We start from the raw sequence: 22,557 nt of genomic DNA, 5'->3' as shown, positions 1-22,557 counted from the left end.
TACACTTGTAAGTAACACCAGGCCCGGCCTATGAGGACAGACATTACGCGGATTCTCCCCTCGGCGAAAACGACTTCGAATCTCCTGGTGTAGCCCACAAATTTAATGATGGTCTAAACCAAAAGTGTAGTTTCCTTATGCACCCCTCCGCACTTGCTTACGAGTGGTCTATTCCTAAATTAAAGATGGCAGCCTCCATGCTAAGACACTACGTGACAGCTATTGTCAAAGTTAAACCTTTATCTTTGTCTGTGACGGGTAAGTGTTTGTATATTTTTCCCATCCCACTGACATTTTGAACAGTTTATTCTCACTGTTTTGTTATTTGGAATTGTTGCTAAGATTTTGACGTTCGATGAATAAAAGCAAAATGTCCGAGACGTTTGTGCAAACTACAGTTAACAGAATTGTCAGTCTCATTTCTTTTATTTCAGTTGTCATTTGGACTCTTTGTTACTGTTAGGATTGATGTTCTTCGTGTGCATTTGCAGCCAGAAGATGGCTACTTTCAGCAGCTTATTCAGACACTGCGTTATGGGAGTCAAGAGAAAAGGACTCCAAGAATTTGGGTAAGAATAATGTAGTTGACATGCATTTTATGCATGCCATACGATAGACTATACAGTATAGTGTATTTTGCTATGACGTGACCATTAGCTTGCCATGTAAACTACTGTATATTATCGCACTCCCATGATTGTACACTATGTATTTTATTATTGTTAAATGCCGATTATGTAGAATAAAATTTGTATAAGGCAGTGGTCCTCAACCTTTTCTGTACCAGGGACGGTCTAAAATATGATACAGTGGAACCTCGGTTCTCGACCATAATCCGTTCCAGAACCCTGTTCGATCACCGAAAATCGTTTTTCCCATTAAAAGTAATGTAAAATCGTTTTAATCCGTTCCAACACCCTGAATGCTTATCATGAACGTAAACATGAAGCTAACCCAGGCTAATCGTACGTTCGCTAACATGAACGTGTACAACTAAAAAAAAAATCAGGTCGTTTACATGTCATTTAGCACCCGGGTCTCCACAAAAAGTGGTGAGCGGTTAAAGGATAAAGAAAAGAATTATGAATAGGATTTCTTACCTTTGTGAAGGTCTGCAGAAGCCATGCTCTATTCCAGGGGTCGGGAACCTATGGCTCGCGAGCCATATATGGCTCTTTCTATGAGTATCTGTGGCTCAGAGACCAATTTGATTGCATGCAAAATTTCTCCATTTTGTTCAAAACCGGGATAGTCTATCCTATTCAGGTACACGTAAAGCCAAACCAAAGCTAAATGCATAGGAAACACTTCGCAGTATATATAGGGCACGTTTTTCACTACAATTTACAGTCAAGGTGTCACACAAAAAAAGGGGGAAAAAAAACTCGTTTTGGCTGTACAACGCTAAAGAATCCTTTATTTAAAAGTTCACTATATAATCTGTGTTCAGTGTTCAGATACTTTATGATGAATCCACAGAACTGTAAATACGCCGAAACACCGGAAGAGAACTTAGTCATTTGATTGGGTGAGTGGGAGGGATGGGTGGAGCTATGCAAAAAGTACAAGCATTCCCTCCCATCTCTCGCCAAAGGTAAACACATAAGGCTCCCTATTCTCAGAATGTTCTGACGTTTTTACAAAATAAATGCTTGCATCTGGTTTTGAAACCAATATGTATGAAAAAAAGGGTCAAAAGGAGTTTAACCGATCTTGAGTAATTGCAAGAAAGAGACAAGTTTAAAGTGGTCTGTTTGTTGAATTTGGGACAGGGGCTCTGGCATTATTCTCTTTTCATAATTTTTATCAAATCATCAAAAATAAATGTGCTGAAGACTAAGCTTTTGTCTGGGGCGCGGGTTTAGCAATTTAGTAAATTTGTCTCATAATATATGGTGTGGCTCTTTCCCAAAATAAAATTAATATTTTTTGCTTTTATGGCTCTTTGAGTCAAAAAGGTTCCCGACCCCTGCTCTATTCCCTCGAAAGAAGGGAAACTCGCACACCTTCTTCATATTTTGCTATTATTTCTTTCGTAAATGCAATAGTTGTACGCACTACCCTTCTTTTTTCACCTGTAGCAACTTTGCTGCTTGCACCGACCTTCTTCGGAGGCATAATTAGGGGCTAAAACACTCCGTTCACCGATATCTAAAGCGAAAGCAAAAAGAATTGCGCGTGCATGTCATAACAGTTCTTCACGAGAGGTGGGGGCAATCTACACCCGTAGGCCGCTCAGCATCGCACCCTAGCGTACCGGCGTTCGAACTCCGATTTTTTTGAACGAAAAGCGAAGCAAGAATTTATCGAAATTTTTGGTCATGAACCGATTTGTTCGAACTGAAAGGCGTTCGAAAACAGAGGTTCCACTGTATTTTCACAGGAATGCGCAGGGTCAAGGTTGTTTGTATTTCTCCTACAGTAATAATAACGATAACAGTTGTAACATTAATTTGAACAAGACAATTAAAGATAACACGAGAACCTGGGTGGTCCACTGTGTATGCATTCCAAGCCGTCATTACAGCACTTGGACGCATCATCTAGAGCAGGGGTCAGCAACATTTTCGGTGTGGCGTGCCACTTTCAAATGTCCTTGTACATCAGTCTGCCACACCAAGATTAATGACTTGCACAACAATTTTTTTTATATCCAACAGAGCTGTCCAGTCTGAATATACAACATGGATATACATTGAAATTTTATAACAGACCAATTTATCTTCCACTATTCTTGTTCATCAACAAACTCAAAAATGAATGTGAGCAACATGTGGAAAGGCCTGTAGACCTCCATGACTTCAACTATTCTTCATCAACAATGAACTACAATCAAAATCAAGTGATAGGGACAGCTACCATACCATTCATCAATAAAATCTTATTTCAGAAACTTTCAAAACTTGAAGCACACCCCTTTGATATATTCACCATCAGTAAATGGTTCTCTGTGCTTTGCCAAGCAGTGAGCAATGTGATAGCTTGCTTCGGTAGTGGCGTTTTAAGCAGTGGCAAATGTTTTCAGGGTCCGTGTTTGTTTGTCGTACCTGGACACAATGCGTTTTAATGTCTCCACCAAGTCAGACTCGTGGTTGAATTCATGTTCATGTTTCGTCTCGTAATGACGTTTAACACTTGACGTGTGAGGTACAATGCTCTCGAGGCATAATGCACAAACAGCACGGTCATTTTTTGCACAAAGCCAGTCATCTGTCCACGCTGGCTGAAAAGAACAAGATTTTTTTGCGGGAGGAGCTGTCATGATTCGTTTATTTATCGCGCGCCGGTGTTTCTGTGGGAGGGTTAATACACTAATCACTCCTCCTTTGCGAGGCACCACACAGACACTCGCTCACACACGGAGCAGGGGCGCGACCATAAAGTCGCTAAACAACACATCGCACAACTGAAAATGTCTAAATTTCAGGTAAAAATGCGCGTTTAAAAAATATATCATTATGTTGCCGTGCGCTCGCGTGCCACTGGTTAACCCCTCGCGTGACACTGCTGGCACGCGTGCCATAGGTGGTCAACCTCTGATCTAGAGCTTGCTGCATTAGTCAAAATTTTGGGGCAGGAAGCTGTCAACGGGGCATTTTGTTGTTACATTATTTAGTGTGGATGAGTTGATGATGACTGTGTTTTGTCTGTTGATGCCCTTGCCACATCCATTGCAGTCTGATCTTCCTGTAAGGGGGATTACCTTATGTGAGACTCCTTCTCAAGGTTGATTAATTTTCCTCATGCCGTCGTTCTCGAGTTTTACCTTGCCCTCGTGTAGTTTACAGATCAGGGGACGTTGTAATGGTTGTCTGTTTTTCTGATTGAGGGCAGTACAAATAAACATGACTCTGTAACAAGAGCAATTGGTGTAAATCCACGGTGCAATCATGTGCAATATTTGTGTGTCCTCTTAACATCGCACCAAATTCACATGACGTGGGCACCCCCGCGCCAACGCACTGCAACTTTGTTTTCTATTAATATATAACATAAAATGCTTATCAAGTATTCAAAAATACAAACTGGCCAAATAAACTGACCCTTGCAAAAAGTGTGTTTGTATTGTGTGGTCTGCGTGCACTCCTCGTGTTCTTGACGTAGGGATTCTATGCATCCTCGAACTTCAATGATTAATCTCTCTTCCATTGCCATGGCAACAATTTTTTTATCATCTTTGTAATATGACGTGGTGGACAGCAGTTGATCATTCTTGATGCTGATTGGCTATAAATCTTATGTCTGCACAATTTGGATAACCTTTAAAATAACTTATTTGACTTACATTTTATGTTGCTACAAAAAAAAATCGAACAGAAGATATATTTATGGTGTTATTGAAAAAGACTGATTTATGGATTTGCATGGCAGCAGTGTCCTTGGCGTGTCACCATGGACTTGAATCATATTTAAAAAAAAAGATTGTTTGCACTGACAGCCCTCATTAAAATAAATTGTTTTCAAAAATGTTTTTGCATAGCTTTGCTAGCCAACAACATGGACAGCACCTATGAGAAGAATCTTCCTGTGAGCTCCCTGACTATATCAATGGTGAGCCTTGACATCTATATCATATATTTTTTTACTTGCTCTGGAATCAGATTTATGTGTATTTTTTTCTCCAGTTTGTAGACAATATATCGTCCAGAGAGGAGGTGGATCAAGCGGAGTATTACCTTTACAAGTCAGTCAAATATTCTGCTATTTTTGAGTTTGCAGCTGCACTTTTGCAAGCCTTTTCTGTATTTTCCTGGAACGTATTGTCTATTTGCTTTGTCTGTTTTGCTTTTTGCTTGCTCACATGCTCTCCTTTGTTCTCAACTTTCCTGTTTATTTCTCCCACTCGAAATCTGATAACGTCATTTAGGATGTTTCTTACTCGACCAAGTGTTCTTTCGCATGCGTTCCGTCGAACAACAGGGTGAAATTAACTACAGTAACTATTATTTGCTACTTGTTCTCATCTGATTTCCCTTAAATTTTTAAGTAGGTAAAATGTTGTGCCTTAATCATTGGGTGCCCGAAGCAAAAAAGTGTATCTATCTATTAGTGGTGCAACATATCAAAACTGATGTGTAAAATGTTTGGATCAATGTTTAAGAGTATTTTTCAACCTTCTTTGAGCCGGGGCATGTTTTTTACATTGGAAACATTTTGCGGCACACTACGAACCAAAAATTATTTTTGACTGATATTCATAGGTCGAGAAATTTGTATTTTCATTTACATAGCGGAATTCATACCTAGTAGTTGTTGCCATCTTTGTCTTGCATTTTGCTGTTACCCTGTGCTATTTTGGCATCGGTTTTTGTTTGTATTAAATAATACATTGACATCTAGTGGTCATCTATTACACAATGTATTTTTAAGTACCGTATTTTCCGCACTATAGGGCGCACCGGGTTATAGGGCGCACCCCCTAAAAATAGTTTTTGGTCCTATATCTTCCATAGATAAGGCGCACCGGATTATAAGGCGCTACAATGGGAACGTTGACAAAACAGTCAGATGATTCAGTCCAACTGATTACCCCCTTAACATTCCCAAAGCTTGCAAAGAAGCAAATACGTGTCGTAGACACGTGCGGATGCGGTGTCCGTACGATGTCACTCAAATGCATCATTTCAAATATCATTCGGAAGGTTAAAGTCTTGGGATTCAAGAAATGCCAAACATTTCTAAGTTTCTATTTTCTTTTTCGCTCGCAACTTTACTGTGCATATGACAATAAACACTTGGAATTGAGTTGAATTCACTCAACTCATCACAGCAACATCAAGATCGTTCTAAAACAAGATACCGGGAAAATATAAAGCCGCATAGCTCACCTAAGTTCTCACGTTCAATAATGATACGCAATCATGGTCTTCTTACAACCGTGAGTGAAGTAAATCCAGGAGAGTAAATTATTTGCAAATACAGACTAATAAAACATGTTTCTTTAGGGTGTACTTTAGCAAGCTTGCTACGCCATTGCTAAACTCGGCTAATTGCAAGGTTTGTTTTGGCCATCTAGCCAATCCGAGGCTCCGAATAACTTCAGCCAATAGCGATTGATTTAACGGATGATTGACACATTTTTTTTCGGCCAATTGCAGGGGTTTTTTTGGCCCTCTAGCCAATCCGAGGCTCTGAATAACTTCAGCCAATAGCGATCGATTCAACGGATGAGTGATACATCTTTTTCGGCCAATTGCAGGGTTTGTTTTGGCGCTCTAGCCAATCCGAGGCTCTGAATAACTTCAGCCAATAGCGATCGATTCAACGGATGAGTGATACATCTTTTTCGGCCAATTGCAGGGTTTGTTTTGGCGCTCTAGCCAATCCGAGGCTCCCAATAACTTCAGCCAATAGTGATCGATTCAAATGATGATTGACACATTAGTTAGCCAATGAAACGCCGGTATATAAATCCCAGCATACACCGCGGACTACTCCACGTTCGGGGGAAAATCGAGTCGGCGGCTGTTGCGTAGGTTGCGAGACCTTGTGATTTAATGTTGATCCATAAATAAGACGCACTGTATTATAAGGCGCATGGTCAGCTTTTGAAAAAAATTAAGACTTTTAGGTGCGCCTTATAGTGCGAAAAATACGGTAGATGTCACAAAGGATTATTTTCTGAGGTACGCAGCTTCAAAGTAAAAATGAGCCACTTGGCTTTTTCTTGTCTGCAGTAAAAAATAAAGTATGGTTTAGTCACTTTGAGTCTCTGTAGTTTGTATTCTTCCTTGTGCTGTGTAGCACTCGTTTTTGGTTGCACTACACAATGCAGCGACATCTCGTGGTAAAATATTACACAGTGACCCTTGAGGGTTACTAGAAATACCAAAATTTCCATTATTGTCGATGTGAGTTTGAAGGTTTTTTTATTCTCCTAAGTATATTAATAAATGACCGTGTAATAGTGTCTTTTAGAGCTTGTCTCTTGTAAACTATGCAATAGGGGTTAGCATTTGTTAAAAGATCATCAACAATAGAGTCAAAATATAAAAATATTAAACCTCCAAACTTTTTTCTGAACTCACCTTTTTTTTCTGTAGCCTGTTTTTATTTATTATGGTAAAGATGCTAGTATTAATGTTAGGAAACGTACAAAACATGAAGAAAATGTCTTACGAAAACACTTGAGAAATGTGTAAACAAAAAAAGTTCAAGTTAAAATACAAACATTAAAGCAATACAAGACCAAATGAGCAGCCATCGGCAACATAACTGAATGTCTATTCAATACATTTGGGAAAAAAAATAGTAAAACGTACAATATATTACTATTTGTTGCTGCTTTTATTCCTGATTGTGCATTAGACAGTTTTCTGGAATTTGTCACCTTTTTGTATTTGATGTTGCTGTTTTTTTAATCAATGTTTTGCCACTTCCTAGGTTCCGTCATAGTCCAAATTGTTGGTATCTCAGAGACTGGACAATTCACAGTTGGATCAGGCAATGTCTGAAATATGGCGCCAAAGACAAGGCACTGCACACACTTCAAAACAAGGTAAGATTAAGTTTTTGTGTAATTTTACATGGAGATGCATGATAACTTTTTTTCCGGCTAACCAATGGCAATGGGCTAACCAATGGCTAGAAACGTATATTTTTTACTACTACATGCCATTTCCAGAAACAGAAAAATTACATTCACGCAAAATTCCACTTAATATAATGTGTGTCTTTACTTTTTGTCTACAATTCGTTATGTAGCTTTAGTAAACATGGTTCCAAAAAAGTAGTGTTGGAGAGAAAACAGCTGAATTGATCAATACTTACTTTTTTTTAATCAAAAATAACTATGAGTATATTGTTATGAACACCATAATACTGATACAGAGTGCAGGAAGAGCATATGGATGTTATTACGGGTGTGTTCACTTAGGTTCATATGGCAGTGTAGCCGTGATGTTCTGCAATGAACAGAAAACAGTTTAGCATACGCCATGCAATCGATTTAGATTGAAAGTATATATTATATATCAATATATTATATATCAAATTTCAACCAAAATTTATATCATGCTTTCACAATTTTTTCATTCCAATCCTTGGATTTTAATTTCAATATTATGTGGAGTGTAAAAATAAGCATTTTTAAAAAATGTTATAATTGATTTATTTATTTGTGGTAGGTCCAGTATGGAATCTTCCCTGACAACTTCACCTTCAACTTGCTCATTGACTCCTACTTAAAGGATGAAGACTTCAAGAGTAGGCTATCATGTCCTTGCACATTTGGAGGAACATGGAAAATTGTTGGGAGTGGGGTTCCTATATGTTTACATTGGAATGTTATGTACCCCTACAGTATTTTTTTTTGTATATCCACAGATCCTGTCATGGGGTAAAAGTTGTTAATTGAAAAATTGTAGAACAAAAAAATTAAAAGTGACTTTCGAACTCAAACTTTTGCCCAGTGTTTGGGTTAAGAGCTATAGTGGGAACGTTTACATGAAAGGAATTGACTAGGACAATAATTTGGATTTTTGGACCAATTTGAATGAATCATTAACCGTTTTCTCCGATTATAAGTCCCTCTGGATTATTAATTGCACCAGCCAAAACATACATAATTAAGAATGAGTACGAGTCGAACTGGAGTATATATTTCATTTTTTGGGGGAAATTTACTTGGTAAAATCCAACAATAGAACATACATGTTATCTTGAAAGGCATTTTAAAATAATAAACAAAAATATCCCATTGTGTTGAATGGCCCTCCAAGCATATGTCACTCACGCCAACTTTACTAAAACGACTTCATAATTCATTTTTGGGGAGAGTATTAGAACAGTAAAACACAGAGCATTTGCTCCTTGCATAGAAATAACTGTTGGGTAAGTTGAATATTTTTACTTTGGCGAAATGATTTTATCTTCTGAACGCTTGAGTCTCGTTTTACCTGTTCATAATTTGACAGTGGATTTCAACGTATTAAGCTTTATCGTAGAGCACACAACAGTTTTCAACATATTTGATATTTAGAAGTGTTTTGTCTGTGCAGCAAAGTGTTTAGCCGACTTAGCATCTAGTTCTTGGAGCAGATTCTTATAAGGGCGACTCAGTGCTCCATTCAGCTCGTCCACCATTTTTCTCAGCCGTTGCATCAGTTCTCATGCCTGCAATTATCGATTAGATAGATAGATAGATAGATAGATAGATAGATACTTTATTCATCCCCGAAGGGAAATTCACTTTTCCAGCAGCATCCCTGAGCTGAGAACAATCGAAAATAACACGGGAGCTGCTGGAGTGGCTGCCATTCGTGACGGCGCCGGAGAAACGATTCAATTTGAATCATGTACAAACAAACAAACAATTGAATCATGTACAAGAAACGATTCAATTTGAATCATGTACAAACAAACAAACAATTGAATCATGTACAAACAAACAAACAAAATATTTATGTTTCAATAAGTGAAGTGTTAAGCAGGCAGACATCATCTGCATCTTCAAGCACATACTCTGAGAAGAATGTATTTTTTGGACAAGCCTTTTTATTCTTTTCACTTCTTCTGGTAGCATTTATACGATCCTCTGCACTGATTGCCCAATATATTAATTACATTGTAGCTGTCAATAAGTTGTCTGGTGTGATTTGCAGTGCACTGGTGGCAAGGGTGGGAGAGAATGAACTTATTAGTCTTTGTATCAAGACGTCTCTGTTCTGTAACATAGACTAGATAAAGATAACTAGTTGTGAAAAATATTGTCATTTTTTTTTTGTAGTTTTAATATGTTTTGTAGGGTGGGTGTTTTTCCATGAATAATCACAATAGTTCAAATATGGTCAAATGAGTAAACAATATATAGAGCTTTCTGGTTTGTGATTTTTTTTTTGGGGGGGTGGGGGCACGCCATATAATTGAGATACTTTTGGTAGTTTTAATTTGTATGGTTTTGAATTCAGCTTTCAAATCTAACTTTTTATCGAGTATTATTCTGAGCTCTTTTTGTTCATTGACTGTCAATTTAAATATTATTCATATGGGTGTGAATCTCATATATGAAGTATATGAAAATACAGCCTGGGGGCACATGCAGGCCATTATGCTTTTTAATCCAACCTGCCAAATGTTGAAAATATAGTATGCATGAAATGGAAAAGGCAATACTAATAAAATAAATGCTGAATTCTGTGCCACTCTTGCACACAGGGTTCCAAACATTCAAATAGCTGGCTACATTTTTCTCAACTTTCTATTTTATTATGTATTATTATGTATTTATCAAGATATTTCATGCATAAACCCTACTTCTGAGCTAACCCTATTGCCTTTTCAAGTTTTTTAATGCATACTATCAAATTTAGTTCTTAAAAAAGGACGTAATAGATAGGACATTAGACTTTGCATGTATTCTGAGTGTTTTCAAAACCAGTTTGATTGGATGGTCTACCATAGACAAATTAAAACATAAAATGCACATGTAGACGACTGCACATTTATTATTTCATAGCTTCATATCGTCACTGCTATTCTAAAAAAATGTCATTTTATTTTTATTTTTTTTCAGAATTTTAAGTGTTTACATAGAAAAATGCAGATGTGTCTATTTGAAATAGAAGCAATCGTATGAAAATTTGGATAGGCCTATTTTTTTCTCTCATATATTGGATTTGAGACTATTAGTAGATGATAGAAATAAGTTCCTTCCTAGCCCGGACCTTTTGCCAAGTTTTTAAACCCAATGCAGCCCATGAAACAAAATGTTTGTCCACCGTTAGACTAACACATCACTTTCAATCCGGCTATTTTCAGTTGGTCTAAGGCCATAATTGGATCATAATGCTTAACCGGAATACTGCATGTAAACATACTCAATGGTTTATTATGTGGTGCTAAAAGTTTCTATTTCCAGGTGCATCCTCTGTGGTGGAGGAGGTGATGCTTCAGGAGGCCTTTGACCCTCTCTCCACGCAGGTCCTGTCTCTGTACACTCTAGCCTGTTACTTAGCAACTAAACCTCAACTCAATGTGAGTGCAACCGAACGCTGGAGCCGTGCCGGGAAAATGGGTCTCTTCTTGAATGATGTCAGCTATCACATATCAACAGATGATGCAGGAGAGGGGGCTGGGAGCATCACTGCTGATCTGCGGCCTCAAGCAAGACAACAGCATAGGCCATACTGCTTGCTTTCTGGGGAACGTGCTGCTAGGTGAGGATCAATGAAGAACTGATAGCAGGGGGGAAACTACATGCTGTTTTCTTGGCTATACATTGCGTTATTATTTTCACCAGGCAAGGTCGAGATGCAAAATGGCATCCACGCTGTGTTCAAAGGCATGCCCCTATCTTGGGAGCGCGGGTATATGCAACGTGCACTGACCGTCATGGAGAGTGTTGCTGCCTCCACCACAGATGTCAAACTGACAAAAGACTCTGTAAGGACTGAAATGTGTTTCAATAGCAGTTTTTGTTTTTAGTCTTTTACTCTACTTGTGCATTTGAGTGCCTTACATGCATCAACCTTAAATCTGTTTCCATAGTATTAAATTAAAGATTTCGGATATTCCGCATTATCTGCAATGTAAAGCACACTGGTTTATAAGGCGCTCCCCCCTATGTGTTCCTTATTGATATACTTTTTGTATTGTAAGGAGCACTTGCCTGCAAGGCACATGGAATTAAAGCTTGTGTTGGATTAAAAAATAATAATACATTTAAATTTAAATAATTTATTCCATAGAACACAAATGAACAATATGACGTCTGGTTTTACCACTAAAAACAATTTTAGCAACCACAATTAACATGTCAACCACAAGAGGGCACTCGAAGACTACTCTGTTTCTCAAAGGCAGAACAGTTACTGAATGTAGTATCGTTTAATTGTAACTATGCGCAATTCCAACTTTATCCACCTTATTTTTGGGTATTAAGGCTCAATGAAATATAGCCCAGAATATATGGTCCAAATGTTTTAACAAGGAACAATTGCAGCTCAAACAGCATCTATTGGCCCCACTCCATTTTATCAACAATCTCTATAAATCGGACAAAAGTATTTATGTGACGTGTTCTCTCGCTATGTCATGATTAAGTTATTATTTACTAAAGTTATTTTGTTTACACCTTTTCAATTAACTGACAATTTTAACCAGTTTCTTATTGCCGTTATTGATTCAAGTTGCTTCGAAAAACCGTGGTCTCCAGGAACGAGACGTGTGAATATTATAAGGGCTTAATTGTGGCAATTAGCCTCCAGCCAAAAAGTAAATTAAAAAGATTTTCGAGTGATTTATTGGGTTTTTTCCAAGTATCAACCCAGCTGCATAGACCACTAAAGTAGGACGTCTGAGGTTGCCATAGTAACTACGTTATAATGACAGTCTCTGAATAATAATGTATTTGCTGTTATTTTAGGTTATGTTTTACCCATAATGCCCTCTAATTCTCTTGTTGAGCTTTGCAGCATAAACCTCATCTCCTGAAGAGCATAACACAGACGCCATTTATCAGACAAAAAGCACACACATTTGTCAAATTTTCATAATGAGACAGTCGGGTCCAATTTTGTTGTTTAGCCTTATTGTAACAAGATTTATAGAGGGGCCATTTTGCCCGGTGTGTCTGTAAACATCTTAGACCCAAAGGGCCAAACACGGCATGACAGACAATAATGGCGAGTGCACACGTAAGCACCACTGGATAAATTGATGTTAGGAAGACATTGTTGCAGTGCCTCCCGGTCAGTGCTAAGATTACATTACACGGTCACCTGTCAAATAGCACATCCGGCAAACTGTCTTATGTGTGTGTGTGTTAGCTGTAGTAGCTGGTTAAATTAATTATTTTGTTCATTTCAGTTGGCTTTCGTAGAGGACGTGCTGCAGGAGCTGTCCTTTAGCTCGTCTGATTCGTCTGGAGAGGAGTCGGCTGGGGAGGGAGAACAAAAAGAATTGGATGACTGTGACCAGGCGGAAATGGAAAAACTTTCTGAATATCACAGCAAATTCAAGGTGGGATGGAAATTTTGCTCAAGGCCGCGATTAGAAAGCTAACTAAGCATTGAATCAACGAATGAATGATCTTTATTGTCATTATACAAGTGTACAACAAAATATGAGGGTTACCCTTTTCAGTCCAAGTCAATGATGTAGATACATGCCCTGATAGCTTCACGCTAGCATCAATGATCCTCTGTTTGAGCCAGGTTTCAAAGATCTTTAAAATTTAACAGTCACAAATGTAGCGGTTTTCCTAGAGTTGTAGCTCCATGTCATCTGTTTAATGGGTAAGGGATCTGGTATTGGTGAGATGCAGGGGTGGCATGTGTGGGTTTTTGCGTAGTAGTAAACTCTGTTTCGTCCTCCAAATTGTTGTGCGCAATTACCCTTGCCTTATGTTTTGGTACTATTAAGACAAGACCAGGGGTCGGGATCCTTTCTGACTCAAAGAGCCTTAAGAGCAATTTTCTTTTTTTCTGTAAAAGCCCCACCATACTATACGAGACAAAATTTAACCAAGCTGCTAAACCTGATCTCAAGACAAAGCTAACATTTAAGTTAATTTTATTTTACTGTGTGACATTTATTTATCTCATAAATTCTATGAAAGAATAATAAGGCCAGAGTCTGTGTCCCGTATTGATGAATAACGCACTTCTTATGTCTGTCCTTCACGGCGTTACTTATGACCGTTGAGGTTTATTTTGACTGTTCTGTCATTGATAACTGCAAGCAATTTGTTTTGAAACTGAGTTCTCTTGTAAAAATGTCTCTATATAATGCAAATTTTGAATGATATGGGTGCATTCACCTTCAGCTACGTGACACGGTCACAATTCTTGCTGTGGGAATGGAGTGGTCATTTTTCAAAGTCCACAAGCGATCCGTTGATCATTAATCATCTTGTCATAACTTGCACAAACTAAGCAAACTAAAAACCTGTAAAATTCCTAATTGGATTTGTTTTACCAGCCTTAAAGGTATAAAAGCGCTACAGCTCTCCTACAGCTAGTGGTAGTAATGCGGTATTGCACTCCGGTCTTCGGGGGGGGCAACCCAGATTCACGCCGATCACAACCCTTCGAGTTGAGATCTCTGGTGCCAATTCACATCGTAGGGTCTTTTCGTACTCTATTGTGAGTGGACACAGCTCTGCCTACCTCTGCAATTCGCTGAGAAGGATTTGTGCATCTCGCCTTTGTCATGGCGCCAAAGCGTGGCATTTCTCTCTCTCTCTCTCTTACTCGCTCTCTCAGTCGGACAGTCGGGACTTTGATCTAATTTCCCTCTTCTCCCCCAAGACAAGACAAAACTTACTTACTTACTTACTTATTGCTCCAGCGAAGGTCGGGGGGTCCCGTCCCTGTGCGTTGAGCCGACCAGATGAACCAAGTTTTTCCAATGCTGGCGGTCTTGTGCCAGCTGTTCTGCATCCTCTACGGCAACTCCGTGTTGTTGGAGGTCGCCCGCAACGACGTCGAGCCATCGAGTGCGGGGTTTCCCTCGTGGTCGTCTCCAGCCTGCGGCCTTTGGGTCAAACTGGAGAATGGCTCGTGTCGGATGGTCTGGTGGTAGACGAAGGACATGGCCAAACCAGCGGGTGCGGCGTTGTGCGACCAAGGAAGATGCTTGGGGCTGGCACGTGCGGGCTCTGAGCTCTTTATTGGAGACTCGCTGGGGCCACCTGATGTTCTCGATGGTTCTGAGAGCCCTGCTATCAAAACCATCGATTCTTGTGGCCAGGGTGTCGTTCAGGGGCCATGTTTCTGAGCCATAAAGCAGGATAGGGAGTACGGCGAGGTTGTAGATGCGGAGCTTCGTCTTGCGTGCGATGGTCTGGTGCCGCCAGAGTGGTTTCCAGAGAGACTGCAGAGCAGAGGCTGCCAGGGCTCTTCTGCGGAGAATCTCTGGTTTTAGGTCCCCATTGTCTGTTACCATGGACCCCAGATATACAAAGCTCTTGACAGGCTCTACGATGTCGCTACCAATTTGGATGGGAGGTGGATCTGGTCCATCACCGACATACATGAACTTGGTTTTCGTCCAACTCACTTGCAGGCCAAGCCGCGCTGCCTCTTCGCTGTAAATGCCCAGAGCGTCTCTCAGCTGGCTGAAGGAAGTGCTGAGAATGATGGTGTCGTCAGCATACTCCAGGTCAGTCAGGTGGTAGTTGCCGAAAGACACTCCGGGGATGCGCTCACTAACCCTGAACATCAGATGGTCGATGATGCAATTAAAAAGGTCGGGAGCAGCCACACAGCCTTGGCGAACGCCGCTGGAGATAGCAAACCAGTCGGAGTCAATGCCGTTGATACGGACACAGCTCTCTGCGTTGCTGTAGAGCAGCTTGAACAGGGCTATGATCTTGGGTGGTGCTCTGAGAGCTTGGAGGATGTTCCACAGTGAAGAGTGGCAGACGGTGTCAAAGGCGGCCTTCAGATCAATGAATCCGATATATAGATGGCGATCTTTACGGAATTCACGGGTCTTTTCTATCAGCAAACGGACGGCAGAGATGTGGTCTGTTGTGGAGCGGTTGGGCATAAAGCCAGCCTGCTGGGGACGGCGGCAGCTTCTGATTGCTGGAAGGGCACGGCTGAGCAAGATCCTGGTAAAGACCTTGCCCGGGATGGAGAGTAAGGTTATGCCTCTGTGGTTTCCACAGACAAGCCTGTCGCCCTTGCATTTCCAGAAGGGCAGGATGACTCCTCTGGTCCAGTCGGTGGGCAGCTGCTCCGATTCCCACACCTGGTTGAATAGGCGGGTTAGCCACTCCACCATGCCATCACCGCCGGCCTTGAGCATCTCGCCGGTAATGGCACAGATGCCGGGGGCTTTCTTGGTGTTCAGCTTCTTCAGAGCAGCTCTCACTTCCTCGGGTGTTACAGGGTCTGTGCAGCAGGTGTCGTTAGGAGGTGCTGTGCTCGCAGCCCCTAGGAGGGTGGGATCAGCCGGGATGGTGCTGTGCTGCAAGAGGAGGCTAAAGTGTTCCTTCCAGCGCTCGAGGCAGTTGGCTTCTGTCATGATGAGGTTGCCGTCTGAATCCTTTACCAGGGCTGTCTTTATGTGTGGGCCGCTACGGGCTTGGCGTAGTAGACTGAATACGCGGCTCATGTTGTTGTTGTTGGCCGCGGACTCAAGCTGTTGGGCTTCTGCCTGCCAAAACCTCTCCCTATCTTCAGCAATGGCCACATTGCGCAGGCGATTCAGTCTTCGATACTCTGTGAGGTCGCCTCGGAGTCGGGCCTCACGCCGCTGGTCTATGATGTTTAGTGTCCTCTCTGATATCCAGGGCTTTCTCGGGGAGGATCGCGGGCGTCCGAGGACATTGTGAGCAGACTGGAGGACACTTTCCTTGAAGGCCGCCCAGTCTGTCAGCTTGTCAGGAGCCAGGGTATCAAGAGAGCGGCGGATGGAGCAACTGAAGTCTCTGGCGATGTTGGGGTCGCTGAGTCGGGAGGAGTCGGGGCGAGGCAGAGTCTTGTGCTGGTTGGCTCGGAGCTTTAGCTTGAGCTGGGCCACCAGCAGACGATGGTCTGTGTTGCCAAGCTGTGCTCCTCTGAAAACCCGGCAGTTGGTTACAAACGACTTCCAGCGTCGTGATATCAGGATGTGGTCCAATGCCTTCCTGGTTCTGCCATCTGGGCTGTACCACGTCCAGTGATGGATGCATTTCCGGGGAAACCAGGTGTCAGCAACACAAAGGTTGTTTTGGTGGCAGAGGAGGAGGAGGCGGTTGCCATTGTCGTTTGTTGTGCTGTCAACGAAGGTGGTGCCAACAGGTGAGCCGGGGGACCGATCATTGCTGGATAGAGTGGCGTTGGCATCAGTGAGGATGATGGTGACGTCGTGTGGTGGGGCTTGGTTGACAGCCTGGTGGAGTTGGTCAAAGAACGCGTCCTTCGCATCCTCATCAGCGACATCGGTGGGGGCGTAGGCGACGATCACTGTCATCTTGCCGTGATGGTGGAGGAATCGAGCAGACAGTAGTCTGTCGCTTATTGGTGTCCAGCTGATGAGGGACCTCCGGAGGGATTTTGGAATGGCAAGAGCCACACCGTAAAGGCCGGTCCGACTCTCGGGGCCACTCCAGATATAGCAATGGTTGCCAGCTGTTGTTTCACCATTGCCTTGCCATCGTACTTCACAGAGCCCTGCCATGGTGATGTTATAGCGACAGAGCTCTCGGGACAGCAGGGTGGCAGCTCCGGGGCGAAGGAGTGTCTGGACATTCCAGGTGGCGACACGGGTCTTATGACGAAGATCGATCCGTACTCGTTGGTCGGGGGCAGGCTGGGGTCCGTTACCGTGTTGGTCAGTCCGGCTTCTTTCTCTGGTCAGTTTCGTAACAAAGTATGTTTCTCCTGGGTGAGTTGTTAGCCCTCCGCAGGATAGTCGGTTGGTGGGGCTGCCACCTCACAGCGTACCGACACGCTGGGGTCTTTGTTTGTCTGGAACCTACCCCGGAGACCGGCCCGCCATGGGTGACCCTACCAGGAGCAAGCTCCCGACGGTATCGCTCTCCAGGGTCACTGGAACACGCAAGCCCCCTCGCCGCATCAAGGCCAGACCCATCCGAGGGGGGAAGACAAAACAAAACAACTAATTTAAAATACATAGGGTGTATTAATTTGTTTCTCTTGCTCCCTCGCCTTCTTGCTCTATCGGTCTGGGTCATAATATCACCCCACCCCCCCCTCTCGTTTAAAATAAACCCCCAAAAACTTACTTAAAATAGTACTGGGTTTCAATTTGTTCTCTCTCGCTCTCTCATTCTCTTTCAGTAAGTCCGCAAGTCTGCTCTAATGAAGGCCGCCCACGGAAAAAAGTGCAACACCACTTTGCGTACTTTCACCTTTGACGGATGGTTCTGCTCCCTATACTGCGAAAAACTGAAGGACCTCTACTTAATTTTGTGCAAAACAGAAAAAAATGGGAGTGTTTGGGTCATTTATTAGAAAATAAACAACCCCTCAAAAATAAAATCTTTAATGTAGTTATTTTTTCTTTTGCTTTTATTAATTTCAAACAGTTGCTTAATACCTGTTTGGCTCAAGTTTCTAGTTGTATTTGTCAATTACTTGAAACAAGAGAACGATTCTCTTTCACTTCCAGACGGCAAAATGACAGACAGTTTCCGTGGAGTCCAGGGCCAACTCCACATATTGAAGACTCGTTGCCAGATATTTGGCAAAGAAACTGTTTGCTTAGCAGTTAGTGTGGAAATTAGCCGCAAAATAAAATAAATCAACGATTTACTCTGTTGCCCTCAAGTGGTACAAATTCCTTGGATAGAGACAAGGTATAGATGGAATCGTCTCTCTTCCATTTGTGTACAGCGGTACCTCTTCTTAGGAGCTTAATTTGTTCTAGGATCGTGCTTGTAGCTCGAATTGCTCGTGTAACCAGCGAAATTTCCCGATATAAAATTATTAAAAACGTATTGGTCCACCCCCGTCCTCCCAAAAACATCCAATTGAACTCTAAATAATAACGAAACACATCTTACTGATCACCAGAAACACTTTCAAATAGTAATAAAACATCTAAAAATACAGTAATAAGATAAATAAAATATTAACAAAATAAAATGTGAGTTTATTATGAGCACCGTCACAAAAGTGTGCGAGTGCTGCGGAGGAATGTGGGGTGCAACCTGGGGTCATGGAGATTGCATACCTGTCTACTTATATCGTTTTCCATTATTTTATACGTTTTTGATCAGTTCACACTGTGTTTTTATACGGGATTTATTTTTTTCTAAAAAAGACCGATCTTATTTTGCGATTTCACTCTAATCTGTCACTGGTAGCAGTAAAAAAAGTCATCGTAGGTTGCGGTATTCTACGGAGTCTGTCTTGTTGTGGATAAAATGATGCTGCGTTGTGTTTTTAATTTTTATTATGGCATTATCATTGATGTGTGTCCATAATGCATTGGTTAGCACATTTGCCTTGCACACGGAAGGTCCCTGGTTCGAGACCGGGCGAAAACATTTGTTGGCCTTGAGCGTGATGGGTGCCACCAGGCTGTACTTGCCTAAGATACGCCACAGGAAATGGTGCTCCTATGACCCTAGTGGTCAAGGGTTAAAAGCGGGTGAAAGCTCTCGTCTTGGGATCAAGAGGTCGCAGGTTCGATTCCCAGCTCCTCCGTGTTATATGTTTAAGTGTCCTTGGGCAAGACACTGAATCCTTAATTTAAACTGCTATCGGTGTGATTTTGTGAATGGATAAGTGTGAAGCACATTGTAAAGCGCTTTTGGCTTCAGTGACTTGAAAAGCGCTATATAAATGCAGACCATCTACATTTTACATTTACATGAGTGGTCTCTAGTGGTAGCCTCTGGGACTGCTCGTGAACTGAATTTTACTTTGTACAGCAAGGTAGATTTTGGTTTTTAAAAACTCTTACATGAAAATTCTCGTTTATAGAGGTGTTTGTATAAAGAGGTTCCACTGTATACAAATCAGTTTTTGTTCAGAAATGTGAACACACATATCAGATATACTCCGACCTAGAATAACACAAATTTTTGCTGTGTCCAGGCAATGGTCTGCCAGCTGGAGAGTCTTGGCAAAGTGGAAGCTTCCGACTTGCGGACATTGGCGACCTCTCTGGCACAAAAGCTGCTGCCCTCAGAGGAAAAAACAGACCTAGACCAGTACAAGACTGCATTGGGGGCATGGGAGGCCGAGAGGAGGCAACTGATCCAGAGAGAACAGGAGAGCAGGAGGAAGGCCGAGGAAGAAAGGCAGCAGCGGCTTGCTGCCAGAGAGGCACTTCAGCAGCAAGCTTAAAGGTTCTACAGTGAAGATTAATGTGTTGGTAATGTACAGTTTTTTTCTTAATGTTTTGGGCTTTGTCCATTATTAAAAGCAAACCAATTGACTGGCTTCAGTTGTGCGAGTCTTGTCAACATGTGAACTCATGCGCAAAAAAAGAAGGGAATGTTGTGCTCACATCCTCCCTTTTCCTGTACGCGTGTGTGTGGAGTTTTCTCACAGGGGTAAGGAAAGGGTTATTGCACTCAACAATTTGCTGATAGTTAATCTGGAAAAAATCCAAAACAAATTCTAACTAGAGAAGTCAGTTATGGCCATTACACACAATGAGCGCATTATATCGTGCTTAGTGTGAGCTGTTTTTGTTTTTTCTCAAAAGCCGCCGCTACCCATAGCAAACATGAAGCGCTTGACTTCATGCGTAAGTCTGTTTGGATGTTGGGTAGATGATAAATCCCCCAGGCTGTGGGAGAAAGGAAAACAATATCCAACAATGTTCTGAAACTGTAGACCAGGGGCCTCTAACTCACAGCCCACGGGACAATAGTAGTCCTCAGGATGATGGTGTGAGGCCTGCGCCTTGATTTTAAAATTTAAAGGGACAGTATGTATTAGCTATCACTGGATTGTGTCGTGTGACTCGTCTTTCAAATATCATTAATTCCATCCATACGTCCTTACTGTTTTAAACTTTTTTTTTTTTTTTTTAGAAAAGCCAAAGTAGGGAAATTCACACAATGCACCCGGAGAGATAGTTTGTAGTATTTGACCAATAGATGTAGGTGTATTGTTTGGTGAAATTAAAACGAATACCAAATAGCACAAGTAAGAATAAAAACTACAGAGACTCAAAGTGACCATAAAGCACCATTTTCCCTTTATTTTGTTTGCCCAGCCTTTCGCAACCTTTATAGATTTTGAGGGGAACAGCAAGATGGCAGACAATCATGTCAGCTCCCTTTAGGTGTGATTCATATTATGTAAAATAAATAAAAGTTTGATCTGAGTTTAAAAAAAAATACACGTTAGTGTGATAGTTCATGTATTTTTCTTCGTATGATAGTTAATGTTTTTTTTTTTAAATAGGTGACAATTTTTAACCACTAGAATGCAAGTGCAACCCTAGCAGATGACGCATTAATTTATGACGGATTGATTGAAAAACAAAATTTGTGAGCAGTCGAATGTTTTCCATAAAATGTTGTTGAAAACCTGATTTGGCCCAAAACATCACCCAGAGCCTAGCTCCGGCAGCCCTCAAGTAAATAGTTTGAGACCTCTAGTGTATTCTATGACAACACTTTAATTATCTTGGTGTTTACGTCCCGTACAAGTAGAAATGAACGTTTTTGTGCTTGGGGAATTTGGTTCACATACAGTTTGGTTTACGTTTTTCTCGTAAAGGTCCTTAATTAGGTGATTATATTTTGGTATGGCATGCAAAGAAAGATCATTTGAATACCGGATGGTTTAATTGGGCTTAGCCCCTTTTACAACAAGAATCGATTTGACAAGATAAGTTTAATCTTAAGTAGACACTTAAAATAGAAAGAAGACATTGATGGATTTTGAACTTGCAAGAAGGACAGGGAGAGAAGCCTGCAGATGAGCAGTTCCAACCCATTTTAGAGGCCCTCCTGGAGCCCTTTCATATACTGAGTTACAAAAGCAGACTTGCCTATTTGCCTATTAGTTTATGGTATGCTTTATAGCAGGGGTCGGGAACCTTTTTGACTTAAAGAGCCATGAAAGAAAAATGTATTAATTTTATTTTGGGAAAGATCCACACCATATATTATGAGACAAATTTACTAAATTGCTAAACCCGCGCCCCAGACAAAAGCTTAGTCTTCAGCACATTTATTTTTGATGATTTGATAAAAAAATATGAAAAGAGAATAATGCCAGAGCCCGTGTCCCAAAATCAACAAACATACCACTTTAAACTTGTATCTTTCTTGCAATTACTCAAGATCGGTTAAACTCATTTTGACCCTTTTTTTTCATACATATTGGCTTCAAAACCAGATGCAAACAATTATTTTGTAAAAACGTCACAACATTCTGCAAACAGGGAGCCTGATGTGCTTACCTTTGGCGCAGACGGTGTAGGGTGAGAGATGGGGGGGAGTGCTTGCACTTTTTGCATAGCTCCACCCATTCCTCCCACTCACCCAATCAAATAACTTTAAATTATCTTCCGGTGTTTTGGCGTGTTTACAGTTTGTTCTGTGGATTTCATCACAAGGTATCTGAGTACTGAACACAGATTATATAGTGAGCTTTTATATAAAGGATTCTTTAGCGTTGTACAGCCAAAACGAGTTTTTTTTTGTTTGTTTTTTTGGGTGTGACACCTTGACTGTAAATTGCAGTGAAAATCGTGCGCTATATATTCTGCAAAGTACTGCATTGAAATTCAGCTTTGGTTAGACTTTGCGTGAATCTGAACAGGATTAATGGCTCAAGTTTTGAACGAGATGGAGAAAATTTGCATGCAATCAAATTTATCTCTGAGCCACAGGCACTCATAGAAAGAGCCATATATGGCTCGTGAGCCATGGGTTCCCGACCCCTGCTTTATGGTATGAGGCTTGTTAATAATGTTTAAAGAGCATTTTATTTTAATCATCGAAAAAAAGTGTTTAGTTAAGATCCCTTTTCTGGGGTGAACCTTTAAAAAATATTTAACATTGACAAATAATTACTCATAATGCTTGATTAACAACTTTGCCCAGGACTCTAAAGACAATAAAAGAGAAAATAAATCCATGAAAACACAGCTTTTAATCAGTGCAACTTGTACTACTGTGAGACATTCCTG

At 41.1% G+C, this 22,557-nt stretch overlaps 1 protein-coding gene across 1 annotated transcript; it reads left to right on the top strand.

Moving 5' to 3' along the window:
- mrps27 (mitochondrial ribosomal protein S27) lies at positions 1 to 19,844 on the top strand. The gene is made up of 11 exons (XM_088336294.1): positions 1 to 258; positions 492 to 569; positions 4,481 to 4,551; positions 4,626 to 4,684; positions 7,384 to 7,498; positions 8,127 to 8,205; positions 10,859 to 10,974; positions 11,054 to 11,156; positions 11,240 to 11,382; positions 12,808 to 12,960; positions 19,497 to 19,844. The coding sequence occupies exons 1-11, from the start codon at positions 138 to 140 to the stop codon at positions 19,746 to 19,748; spliced, it is 1,290 nt and encodes a 429-aa protein (XP_088192420.1). The 5' UTR covers positions 1 to 137; the 3' UTR covers positions 19,749 to 19,844.
- The last annotated feature ends 2,713 nt before the right edge of the window (positions 19,845 to 22,557 follow it).

This window comes from Urocampus carinirostris, chromosome 5 (genome assembly GCF_059441175.1).
Source record: "Urocampus carinirostris isolate Australia breed hairy pipefish chromosome 5, RoL_Ucar_1.0, whole genome shotgun sequence".
Classification (NCBI taxonomy): Eukaryota; Metazoa; Chordata; class Actinopteri; order Syngnathiformes; family Syngnathidae; genus Urocampus; species Urocampus carinirostris.
Note: the sequence above shows the minus strand (reverse complement) of the source record. Positions and strands in the feature narration are given on the sequence as shown.